The sequence below is a fragment of the Cygnus atratus genome, chromosome 7 (assembly GCF_013377495.2).
Source record: "Cygnus atratus isolate AKBS03 ecotype Queensland, Australia chromosome 7, CAtr_DNAZoo_HiC_assembly, whole genome shotgun sequence".
Classification (NCBI taxonomy): domain Eukaryota; kingdom Metazoa; phylum Chordata; class Aves; order Anseriformes; family Anatidae; genus Cygnus; species Cygnus atratus.
Window position 1 is genome coordinate 27,389,355 of NC_066368.1, and position 13,617 is coordinate 27,402,971.

General features: G+C 37.5%; 1 protein-coding gene across 1 annotated transcript in view; it reads left to right on the forward strand.

Moving 5' to 3' along the window:
• The window catches only part of JMJD1C (jumonji domain containing 1C), a 158,809-nt gene that overhangs the window by 141,289 nt on the left and 3,903 nt on the right, over window positions 1–13,617 (forward strand). The window contains 11 exon segments of the mRNA XM_035541389.2: window positions 1,537–1,626; window positions 3,033–3,160; window positions 3,334–3,547; window positions 4,029–4,243; window positions 4,692–4,970; window positions 5,381–5,549; window positions 6,005–6,095; window positions 6,192–6,322; window positions 7,146–7,268; window positions 8,277–8,416; window positions 10,341–10,517. Coding sequence (XP_035397282.1) covers window positions 1,537–1,626; window positions 3,033–3,160; window positions 3,334–3,547; window positions 4,029–4,243; window positions 4,692–4,970; window positions 5,381–5,549; window positions 6,005–6,095; window positions 6,192–6,322; window positions 7,146–7,268; window positions 8,277–8,416; window positions 10,341–10,517 — 1,757 coding nt within the window.

The window sequence follows — 13,617 nt, forward strand, 5'->3', positions numbered from 1 at the left end:
TCTGAATGTTATTTACCCTAGTGGGAACATGCAGTCAGAGGCTTTTTATAGTGTGTGTGTGTTAACCAGCCAGGAAAATTTTAGTAAAATGTCTTCAAAGTTTAAAAAAACAGTATACAGAAGCAGGCTTCTTTTCAGTCTTCCAGCAGGGAAGACTTTTTCCTTACTGTTCATCACAGCATTACATGCAGAAGTTTATCTTCCCTCTCTGCAGTTTTATTTCTAATGCTTCTGTAGGGTTCGTGTGAAGCAGACCTCTACTTTGGCACTCTTACAAAGTTGAGAACCACCCACCCTTCTCTATATAATACCACTTTATATTACACCATTTTTCCTGGAACTGGTAGTTGTTTTTACAGTTGCTAGATGTAATGGAGAATACACTGGTTTCCTGCTGCTTCAGCAGGAATGTTAGAGGTTTAAATATTCAATATTTAGGTATTTATCAATGACTTCTCTTATTACTTCAGTACACGGATGAATGTGCTTCCATTGTTACCTTCAGGCAGTTCCTGGCACCATCAAATGGAATGCTGTGTTACGGCATTTTAGTGATAAAATACATTAGGGAGATGCATGCATATGTTACGTTACTTTGATTTATGTCCATGTTCAGTTGTATAGGTAACGAATCTACTACTTGTCTGAAAGGAACATCTGATAGGATGTGTATATGTTACAGCAATAAAATAATACTTTAAACATGCTCCCTGCATCTTTTGGTGTATTCCCTTTAATTTGCATTTCTAAGTGAAGAGCTGAGCAAACTGGTAAAAAGATTTGAATAATCTCTTAAAAGTAGCAGTTCAATGGGGAGGATGTAAGACTGGGAATTAAGAGAGAAACTGCATTCCTTTTGCTGCCCAAAATCACATAGCAGATCGGTGACCAGTTGCTTGGCCAGACATTTTTCACTCTCGTTCTTTCTCTGTCTTGTCTTTACACTGCACTTTTTTCTGGCAGGGACAGTCTTTCTGAAATTTTGTACAGAGACTCTCTCTCTCTCTCACCGACTCGGCCCTCCCTGATGCCACAAATGATTCTTAACCAGTACATACATTCTTGTGGTTTCATGGTTGCTTTAATCTGACAGAAATCCATGATGCAACTTCCTTCTCCTTTGTGCCACCAGTAACCTTAATGCAGCTGCATGGTAGGGCCAGATCAGAGAATCGATTCAGTTGAAAATCCATCTTCTTGGTGTGATCGGCCCTCTCTGGGTGGAGGACAGCCACTTTTAGTTGGCAGCTCCCTATATTTAATAAAGTGGAATATACTTGAAAGCTCCACGGTTATTGATAAGGGTCTACATTACAAATGCTGCTATTTTAGATTTCAGTAGTATTAAAACTCCTTTATTCTTTTATTTTCTTTGAAAAGTAGCTGTTGTATGCAAATACCTGTCATGCAGGATACCAGTACAAAAGGCTTACAGAGTGTAAGAAACTGTTTCTAACTAAAACCAATCCAAATATGTTATCTCTGTCTGTGTATCATTGTAAGTAAAGTAAAACAATTGGCAATGTTATTTTACAGATAAGGAGTTGTATGCCTGGATGAAGTGTGTGAAGGGACAGCCTCATGATCACAAACACCTGATGCCAACACAAATTATTCCAGGCTCTGGTAAGACCTCCTGTGAACAAGCAACATGTGTTTTTCTCCCAGGTCTTTCTGTGAAGAGAGGCCACAGTAGCTTCTTGAAACTTCTCATTTGCCATTTAGAAATCTGCAAATTGTGTCAAATCATCGCAGGAAGGCAAGTGATTCTGAGCAGCTGAACAGTGAGGGGCACAGATGAAGAAGAGAGGAGGAGATGTAGGCTGACAGGTGTCTGAAGGGGTTTGGCGATAGGCAGTGTAGAAATTCAGTGTGTTTGTTGAGACTGTTTTGTACCTTTCCAAAGTAGAATGAAGAAGCCAGAATGTACTAATGAATCTGACCTCACCTGTTAAAAGAAAATTTTAGAACAGTGCTGTCGAGGAGCATTGTGGGGCACCAGTTTAGGGGCGATTTGTTTCTCACTGTTCATTTATATCACATACTGTGAAATTTGTTTTCTGTTCCTCCCTGCCCTTGGGGTAAAAAAAAAAAAAAAAAAAAAAAAGAAAGGATTCACAGTTTTGGTTGGAAGTCTGATCGAGCATCATAAGGCAGAAAGCAGTGAAGGAGCTTGGAATTAATGAAAAACTAGCAGTAATCCTAAACCCAGTAAAGTTCAGAATTTTGCTTATATCCAAGCCTTATAAAGAAGCATGGTTAGGTGTGGTCATTGTTAGCACTGTTTTTGTAATCTCTGGTAGCATCGATACAGAGCAGAGAATAGAAAACCCAAATGTGCCTTTAAACTTGTTAAATAAATTCCGAGGTATTTTAAGCTGGAAATACAGATCCAGTCATTATTTTTATGGTTTGTTACATGTTAGTTCAGGTAGAAATAAAGGCTGGTTAGATTCCATAATATATTCAAATTGTGACATTCCCCAGAACAGGCTCCATTCTGAAACTGGTTTTAATTTTAAATTGTGAAGTGGACCGCGCATCTGGAAATGGCACAGTGAAGACTGCCTGCGTAACCTCAGTTTTGTTCTTCTGTGCATATCCATTACCAACAGTCTTAAATTACATGATTACATACTAATTTTTTTTCTTCAAGATATGGCTCACTTCTGTCTGTTGTAGTTTGATGGTTTTATTAAATGAAGCAACACTGCACCTGTTGAACAATGAGGAGTAAATAATGAATGGCTGGCTTGTTGCGTGCCATATGATGGGAATGCAGAGTGACATTTATATTATTCAAAAGAGTAGTAAGCAATTATTTAATTCAAGATCTTGGCTCTTTCAATGTGAGCTTTATGGTAAAGTGGACGGTCCTTTTATAGTAGTTTTGAGTGTTAAATTTAGCATTTTTAATAGCTTATGTTTTTAAAAGGTTTGCGGGTAGCATCTTATCACAGTGTGTATTGTACAGAAGGCCACAAAACGATTGACAAGAACAGCTAATGTCTTCCTTCTTAATTGTCTTCTAGTTTTGACAGATCTTCTAGATGCTATGCACAATATTAGAGAAAAATTTGAAATTAAATCCCATTGTCAGTGTACCAGCAAGCAGAACACGCAAGCTGGCAAGCTCCCTGCAATGAATGGTGTGTCTCAGGTGAGTCCAAAATATGTGTATACACGGCTGTCTATTCAGATGTTCTGTTACTTGTGGATTTGAACAGTATCAGCCACGTTTTAGTTTGCATACGCAATGTCTAGATGATATCGGTGTCTTTGAAATACATTAAGGCAATGTTATATACTTAAAAATAAATTTGTTCTTTACAGGTTTTGCAGAATGTCCTTAATCACAGTAATAAAATTTCTCTGTGCATGCCTGAGTCTCAACAGCAAAATACCCCTCAAAAGTCTGAGACAAATGGTAATACAAGTCCAAGGAGTGATGTGAGCACAGACAGCAAGTTAACACCCCCTGAATCGCAGTCACCGCTGCATTGGTTAGCTGATCTTGCAGAGCAGAAAGCCAGAGAAGAAAAGAAAGGTAGGTATATGCTTGATATTGTTATACCATGTGCATGATTTTGGGGGCACCAGTAATAAAGTAATTCAATGCACTAGGGAAAAATCTCTCTTATTTTCTGTTCAGCAAAAAGAACAGATATGTTCTTTTTCCCCATAATTTTAGTCTTGAAACTTCAGTGCCTTCTCCTGGTGGCATCAAAATTAGTTACCAGAGAAGCCACTGGTGGAATGCATGTGTAATATGGCAGTATTTCCAGCTACAGCATCTCTCATTTGTGACAGGTACTCACTCAGCTGCATGTCTGAGATGCTGAGGAAGGCCTTTTCATGGTCACAGTGTTTGTCTGCATTTTGAAGGATCTAGTTCATCTTCTGGTGTGTTTTCAGGTGCGCTAGTGCTACAGTATATTAACGAGCACTATAAAATACAGGGTACCAGTGTTCCTATGCCTGCCTCATGATACACCAGTGTAAACTCCCAATGATTATTTTTGTTTTAGAGAACAAAGAGTGTCCTTCTGGAAAACATTCAAAGGAGGAGAAAGACCAGGATAATTTGGAGTCCCAAAACTGTAGAAGCTCCCCTCCTGCATCCCAGAACAATGAGCAGGGCTCAACCTTACGAGATTTGTTAACAACAACAGCAGGCAAACTGCGTCTAGGTTCTACAGATGCTGGTATTGCTTTTGCTCCAGTTTACTCTACAGGAACACCAGTAAGTGTTTACAAGATGCATGTTTTTTATTTCAGGATTTGAAAATGTGTGACATTTGTTCTGGTAGTTAAAGTAGCGACAGGTGTATTGCCTTTTTTTTCCAAGTCTTCTCGAAGGAATTAGCACTTATGTATATACGCGCATACATGTTTGCTTAAAGTATATGTGTTTAGTGATAATTGATATGTATAATGAAGAAAACGTCTGTGAAGTTAGATAAAGCATTTACTTGGCAACATGAAGGAAGATTCTAATATTTTGAGTTTTGTTTTAACTGTATATTTCCAACTTGTTCCATGTAAGAAAGCTTGTGGTTTTCTACACAGTAAGTATATAACTGTAAGCTTTTAATTGACAATGAAATGTCATTCATCCAGAAAAAAATGTATCACATTAATTTTATTTGCTTTCACATTGTTTAAGCACACTTTTGTTTGTTTTCTAATAGAGTGGCAAGAGTGGACGGACTATGCCAAACATTCTCGATGACATAATTGCTTCAGTGGTAGAAAACAAGATTCCACCAAATAGAGCGCCAAAGATAAATGTAAAATCTGAAATAAAAGATGAGCCAAAGGATGACAGAAAATGTATTCAGGATGACGGCAACAAGTTGTACAGTGATATTCAGTATTCTTGGATCTGCGATAAGCATGTTTTGTGGCTCAGAGACCATAAAAACATTAACAACTGGAAGCTTTTCAAAGAGTGCTGGAAACAGGGGAGGGTAGGTATTGAGCAGTTTGGTCTATAAAGTGACCTCAGTGTGAACTCTGGAGAACACGTTACAGGACAGTTTGTGTAACTCCACATTTGAAAACATGTTGTTAGCACATTTTATTACAGTGGGCAAAAGCTAGTCAGGTACATTCCACATACGAACCTTGTGTAGTTGAAACTTCAGTTAACTGTTAGTAATGAATAAGGAACCACTGCTATGGAGATGGAACCTCCGAAAAGACGTGTGATGTCTTGGGTATTATGGTTGCTGTTAATGGAAGTTTCTGTAACAGCTCAGTGTGGTCAGAGCCTTCGGTGTACATTTCAGATAGATTTGTATTACAGTTTTAATTCAAGGAGGTGTTTTCTTTATAAAGGATAATTACTACTTTTTTTTCTTTTTCTTTTTTCTAACAGCCTGTTCTAGTGTCCGGTATGCATAAGAAAATGAACTTCAGCCTGTGGAAAGCTGAGTCAATTAGTCTAGATTTTGGAAACCAGCAAGCTGATATCTTGAATTGCAAAGACAGTATTATTTCAAACACCAACGTCAAAGAGTTCTGGGATGGTTTTGAAGATGTTTCAAGTATGTTGTTTTGAATTACTATCATGGAAGATCATTATAAGCTTAGTTATTATCATGTATTGTTCCATAGATTATAAACACAGTCAATGTTAGAAACTGCAATTTAAAGCATTATTTTGGATCTTAAGGCTTTGAAGAAATTAATTTAAGAAGAAAGCTCTAGATAATCTGTTTCAAGAGAATGTGTTGAAAACTTCTATTTTGTACCTTTGTAGAATTCAAGATACACTAATATACCATCTCCTCGGTTAGGTCTGACTAAGAAAATGGACAACTTCACCGGTTCCTTAATTATTTGAGTGTGTTTTGTGTCTTTCTTGAATCTCTAACTTAATAATCCCGTTTTACATATGAAGCCTTTATATACAGCTTAATAGTTCGGTTACATGTTTTAGTTGAATAAAGTAAAACACCTGTGGCGTATTAGTTCTTAGTAATTTCTGTGTTACTTGCAGAACGGCAGAAAGTAAAAAATGGGGAGACAGCTCTACTAAAATTGAAAGATTGGCCTTCTGGTGAAGATTTCAAGGCTATGATGCCAGCAAGGTATTGGAGTTTAATATTTAGATATTCTTAAGACAATCTGTTGTTTTTTTTTCTCTCTGTGTAATGACACAAATTATTTTTTCTTTTCTTCTCCAGATATGAGGACTTACTGAAAAGTTTACCCTTGCCTGAATACTGTAGTCCAGAAGGAAAACTAAATTTGGCTTCTCATCTGCCAGGATTTTTTGTCCGTCCAGATTTGGGACCCAGACTATGCAGTGCATATGGTGAGTATGCCCTAAGTGTAGCAGTTACCTCTTCCCTTAAAATGATAGATATCATTTGTTAGTGCTTGATAGAAAGCTGAGCTTGCTTAGAGGATAGTTACTGACTGAACGTTGGAGAAATCCTTTACTGACTGGGATGTTAACAGTACGTGTACCTCAGCCATGAGAGTTTATATGCTTCTGTGTTTGTCTTTTCTTGTGCTGTTACAGTCTTCTGAAGGAGATAAACGATTAGTTACTTTTCGCAAAGAGTTCCCAACTTCAGTAATTCCATATGACAAGGGACTTCATGAAGTATTAGTGTTTATAATTCTAGTCATAAACAAATCTCAGAACTTTTCTTGTAATTTTTATCTGTGTTGTATATTGTACACTCAAAGATCTCTTTAAAAAGATTGTTTCTCTCAGACCTTTTCCAGCTGCTACTTCTTTTGCAAACAAGCTTGTTCAACTCTGGTTTACAAATTGTTTTAATGGCATAAGAAATGAGTTGTAATTTGTGGCACAATAGCTTTGATAATAAAAAATAAAAATAAATCCAGATGTCCTTTAAAATGAACACATTAAAGATAGCAATCAAGAATTGGTCTGAAGAACTGAGTCATTAACGACAGTTGTATGTAATACTGCTCTAAGGCGTAGTGTTCTGACATGTCCTTTTGACTTGAGCATATATTTATTCACCTCTTAGAATTAAACTTAATTTTCCTCTTTGGGGATTTATTTTAAATAGGAACTTGGTTTATAGCCAGGCATAAAATTAAGGCTTTGATTTCCTTTGTATTGACTTTAATTTTACCCCAAATTTTTATTTGTAACATAGGTGTGGCTGCTACTAAAGACCATGATATAGGAACTACAAATCTCCATATTGAAGTTTCTGATGTAGTGAACATCCTTGTTTATGTTGGCATAGCAAAAGGAAATGGAGTACTTTCCAAATCAGGTAAAGCTCATTGTAAATAGGTGTAAATAGACCGAATGTGTCACTTTTAAATTTGACACTGCTTTCTTGAAGTGCATGAAGTACTAGCTTAAACTTGGGAGCTTCATTGTCTCAAGATTTGTCAGCAAATAAATTCTGCCTAAAATACACTGCAGTTTATGAATTATGACGTTGTATTTCAAACTCTTCGAATTTATTTAATTATTTATCTGTTTAGGCTATTACCTGTAATTGATGTTCCATTCCTGTGTTGGGCTGGTAGAGCTAAAGAAAGTTCTAATGTTTATGTCAGGATGATGTATTTGCCAAACCCTCTGTTTATTCTGCTCCCTATGGATGCACTGTGTTTGCTTTATTCTGTTTGGGCTATAATGTAATTTTTCAGCACTGCGGAGCTTAAGTTGGTGTATGTTAGCTCTCTGTATGAGGTTCATTGCCTATATGAAAGTCCTTAAATCACGGAAATAGTTTTATTTCCTTTCCCTGCTCTGTTGTCCTCTGATTCCATAATCAGCAAATGTAGATTAAGGGTGCAACTAATAGAACTGCAGTGTAAGGTTTGCTGTCTTTTGCTTGCTTTGGAGTTGCTTGTGTATGCACCGAGTTAATACCAGCAAAACTTCAGCAAATGGGGGGGGGAAGTCTAGTTTATTGACTAGCTGCTGCAGAACGGTATGGAAAACACTGCTACTACTACTGACTGCAGAAGGACACATTTTTTGTCTTTTAATTTTTTGGTCCCAACTCTGCTTATTTATTTCTGGTAGGAGAAATGTGTTCTAACAAATTTGAGAGATGTAAAAGGGAGTTTAAAAATTAAATGTGGCTTTAAAGGTAACTACAGCATTCATGTTACAACTTTCTAATTAAAGAAAATGAACAAAAAGATCATTCTGTTGTGTTCACTAAACTTTTATCTGCGTAGTCTCACGCGACAAATATGAAAAGATGTTTTGTTTCAGTTCTTCCACTGTCTCACTCTTGAAAAATATTTTTGTAAAATCCTAGGGGTACTGAAGAAGTTTGAAGAAGAAGATTTGGATGACCTTTTAAGGAAGCGGTTGAAAGATTCAAGTGAATTACCTGGTGCTTTATGGCACATTTATGCTGGCAAAGATGCTGACAAGATAAGGGAATTTCTGCAAAAGGTTAGATTTACAGTGGATATTTTATGAATATAATTTAAATAACTGTTAAAGGGGGTGTGGTGCAAAACCTCCAAACCCACCCCTATGCTATGCAAGGTGGGAGGAAGCAAAATTCTTTCTTTTATATCCATAAATTATGGATATAAAAGGATATATATGGATATATGGATAACCTGCTGCATCAGTCAATGAATGAAATACATGACATGGTACGTACTCATCTGTTAAGAGTTACAGGTAGTCTGAAGGTTCAGGAGAACATAGAGATTATTCTTATGTAATTCTCTTTTCTAATGTAATGTTTTTTAAAAATTATTATTATTTACTAGCATTTAAATGATACTGTTTTTCCCAAATGCTTGTGTTACCAAATGCTGAAATATTTGTGAATTTTCCCATTAAAAACAAACAAAAAAAACCCCTGCAATCCAGCAACCACTGATCTTCTTAGCGACCAATCTTCATTAGCTCAGACAAAAAAACTGCCTTGTCTCTTAATGAACATGAAAGCAGTGGGGATAATGTACCCAAGGACAAAATTCTACAACATGACCTACTGCACAGATATTCTTTATTCAGCATGTGATGAACAAGTCAGAGCCACCTTAGAACCTCCCAGGTCATTACTTACAACATAGGACCAATGGTCACCATTGGGCTGTAGGCAACGATCAGTGCCAGTACATTCAGAGATACCATGTTGGAAGCGATTTTCTGAGCCCTGCCTTTAGCAAGTTTTCACGCTCTAGAAGGTGATCTTGATGGATGACCTCAAATCGCTAATATAAAACTGAAGCGGTTGCTCAAGGAAAAATCACCAAAAGAAATCTTAACTGTTTTCTGCTGTGGCAGTAATTTAGATGAGTTTTAGCTAGGTAAAGAAAAGGGGGCCGTAAATGATCTGGAGACCAGCGTTTCTACCACAAGCCGGAAAAGCATAGGAAATTTAGCAGTAAAAATTCTCTTGGACTATAAACCTGTATTTCAGTCCCATGGCATCTGTCCTCTGGTGACTCAAACATTTGCTCTTTGGCAAGCTGAACTGTGGGGAAAAATGAGCACTAAAGAACAAAATTACAGCTAATTCCAGGAAAATATGAACTGTACATCCAGTCTTTTCTGCATATTCAAAAACTTGATGCTCCTAAAGTAGAGGTGGTGGCTCTTAGGTTTGGACAAGAAAGCTGGGGGTGGCTGTGGTGAACAAAAGAGTGAACACAAGGGAATGGGTGGACAATGCATATTATTCAGAGTTTCTTCTTTAGAGCAATTAAGGGGCACTGTGGAACTCTTGGAGCAACAGATTTAAAACAGAAAGAAGAATTTTAGATGCTGTGTCACTAGGTTTGTCATTTGCTACCAGAGCTTGCCATGGTATCCAGAACTGAATCTCATGCCGCCTTCTATTTTCGGTGTGGTGGTATTTTTGAAATACATAATTGGAGATGAATTGATGAATAGACCCCGGGACCACTTTGCTGATAAGAGAGAAAATCTCAGTAACTCATTTAGTACAGGAGAGAGGTGATTAGTACACAGGAACAGTTTCAAGGTCTGCATCACATAATTAAGTATATTTAACATTATGAATACAAAATGTATGTTTTCCATGAGATAATTGTCTATGGAGTCATGACAGGTGGATTGGATATATGTTTTGTTTTTTTTCTGTAGTCACTGTGATTCATCAGTTAGCAATTGATTAAGGGTAATACTTGTTCCTTTGTGGTTAACTTCATAAGAAAAGGTTGTTGATGGTTAATACTTTGTCAGCAAGTTGTTTTTTTATTTATTATTTTTCATTGTCCCTCATGAGCAGTACTGTAGCTTTGTAAGTTAAGTATACTTAGGTACATGTACAATTTAAGTAGCAAAAGGTTCAGCTTCTTATAAAAGTAACTTGGGATCCTTTCTGTACTTACAGATAGCAAAAGAGCAAGGCTTAGAAGTTTTACCAGAGCATGATCCGATACGTGATCAGAGTTGGTATGTGAACAAAAAGCTTCGCCAAAGACTTCTTGAAGAATATGGAGTAAAAACCTGTACGGTTATTCAGTTTCTTGGTGATGCTATTATTCTACCAGCAGGAGCACTTCATCAGGTAAAATACACAGGTTTAAAGACATACAGGATTAAATAACATAACATAAATGTCATAAAGTAACTTTTTTCAAAAACATACTGCATTTGTTTTCAGGTTAGATTTTCTTCCTGGTAACAGTGTATAGGAATGTGTTACAAGCTCTATCTGTTTGTATAGATAACTAGCCAGTACTAACAAACAACAATTCAAACATTTGAAATACTGTTTATTTCTTCTTCTAAAATGAAAAATGATCAGACTATTATTAATTACTTTTTTTCACTTATTTCATGAGTAACTTTCTAAATAAACTGGTGCTGGTTAGGAGAGTGTTAAGTTAATGTCTTCTTCTAAACCCAAGGTAACTTAACCCCTGGAGAGGCAGGGGAAGGAACCCAAAAGGATAAACACCTAGATGTCAAGTGTCCTCTTGTTTTCTGCCTTTAGCTATAGGGAATTGTGGAGAAAGTTTGTGTGTAATTAACGAGATGGTTATGCAACAGGGTTTGGGTGTTGGTTTTGTGCACCATATTGAGTTCCTTTATCCACAGAAGAAGGTACATCAATCACCAGGAGTTATCACTGTCCCTTCAGCAGCTTTTCTTGCCATTAGGAGTGATTCTGCTTTGGCAGAGCTAGGCTGATATTTTTTCTCAGTTCTGTAAGAGAAAGTACTACCAATAGAGCAGTTTCACAGAAAGGTATATGAATTTGTGCAGCAAGCTTTAGTCTTCCCTGCACATAAATCTTGTTACTTTTTTTTTCCTCACAGTCTGCAAATTTCTCCTCTTTGGTGGAAAGAGGAAGAAAGCATGATTGTTCACGTGATTTTTTTGGATTGTTCTAGTCTGTCCGTCTGTCCCCCCTCCCCCATATGAGTTTTGTCCTTTTAAAACAGGAAAGGGAGCCTGCTTTCTTGCTGCCTTGCCAGCTGTCAAGCACCAATAATTAGGTAGCTGACAATCAAGGAATGAGGAGCATCCCCTTCCTGCAGTAGGGGTTGTAAACCATCTTGTTATTAAAGATTCATCAGTGATCTGCAGTTGGGTTCAAGCGAGGTGAGGCCTTTTTGAAGACGCCACGGTTTCGTTTCTGATCTGCAGATCAGCTTCCAGCTCTTCTGAGCACAGAGGGAGCAGTGGCCTGCTGTGTCACCGTGACCAGAGTGCTGGGGTTTTCTGCATAAAAAAAAGAGATGACTGGGTTGTAGTGATGACAAGTGTAATGTCCCTTGTCTGTCTGCTGGCTATTGCAGTTGCTTGTCCATTGAAAGCAACAGGTATCTTACCCAGACTAGATACCTTCATCACTGAGTTTCACATGGCTGTGTTAACCCTAGATGATCTGTGTGGATTTGTTTGCACCAAAAACAAACAAAACAAGTAAGCAAGCAAACAAAAAGACAAACCCCAAATACTGGGTTGTAGATTGCCTTCCCCTGTGCTGTGTCTCCAGTGGCTGGCACTTTCTAAGCCCTTAGAAAAAGGTGAAGGAATGTCTGGCGTTGCTGATATTCTTAGCTCTCGTTAGGTTAAAGCAGTTTGGATTCCCACAGTCAGTAGGATTTGTGTTGCATTCTCCATTAACCTTACTCTGATCTCTTGAAACAAGGGAGATCATCCCAGATAGACTGAAAAGGGAACCCACAGAAAATCATAAACGTACTAGGAAAATCGTTTTATGTAGCATGAGGCATTTATATAAGGTATGCAGAATACAAAACATGAAGTTGTGGGACTGTTCCAGGCTTCCCTAGAGTTTGCAGGTTTCAGGGCCAAAAATAAGACCAATGTTATCTTTATCTCGTTGGCTTCAAACTCCGAATTGCTTTTGAAGTGGTAATGCTCGCTTTTGGCACTAAGGAGTTAATAACATGGTGTTTTTAAAACCGTAGTGGGTGAAGCTGAGAACCTTTTCATCTTCAGTAAGTTCCTGTGAATCTGCCACGTAGGAGGAAATGAAAGCATCGTGTTCTTTCATGTACATGTATAGTACTCTTTCTTTATAGAGATGCATAAATACTGACCTTAGGGATCAGCACCAACACTTCATATATACAAAGCACATTTAAACGCTTAAAAATAAGTCTGAACAAGAATACGTACCGGGTTAAGTTTACATGTTAAGCATTTCAGGTTTACATGTTAAGTGTTTCAGATTTACATGCACATCATGAATCCTTAATAACTAAAACTGGATGACAGTTGATAGTAAATTTGGTGGTAAATCAGCATTTTTATTTTTATTTGCTTATCTGTAATGTTGTGGAACAGAGGAAATAAGGGCAATGTGTGGAGCTAGGGAGCCCAGTTGCCTGTGATCACTGTGTGGTGTAGTCAGACACTTTTATCCTGGAACCTGTTAGGTTTGTTGTCTCATACTTATTCCGACATGCTGATCTAGAATTTCACTGCTCTCAATGTGGGGGAGGTTGTTTAATTTTTTTATATATCCTTTTTTCTTTCCAGCTTCTGTGGATTCACATCTGGCTTAAAGTAACTTGTTAGTATTTTATAGTAGCGTAAACAATTCCTCTTGCTTTCTGGAAAAAAAAAAGGGGGGGGGGTGGGGGGATTTAGGGTGTAGTATTGGACTAGTCTCTGTATGGATGCTTCCCTTAATGTACCTTGAGTGTTTCTCTGTAGGTTTTTGTCTCCTCCTTGGCTGTACAGATAGAGGAGCTCAGAAGTGTCCCCCGCTTTGCTAATATCGGGGTCTAATTCTTTCTCCAGCGCTTGCAACAACGAGCCCTCAGCTCTTCAGCAAACATTCCTAGCTAAAAAAAATGCCTTTGTTCTTGTTCTTTTGAAGGATATGCTCTTTCTGCAGCTCCATTCTGGGTCAGCCTGTATCACAGTCTTCCTCCAGGGATGTCCTCCTTGGTTTTAATTTGGTGATTCTTATCCAAATTTGCAAAATATTTTAGTGATAAATTGAAAGATAGCAAGACTTGAGTCGGTGGTGGAAATGTGTTGTTCAGACTAAATGCAAAAATTGTTATAGTAGAACAGGTTATTATAATGTTGTTTTTTATAATTGTATTATCTTGATTAACAGCGGAATTATATATTGCAAAATAACATGGTGCAGGTAATAGGACATCCTGGAGATGTTAGGA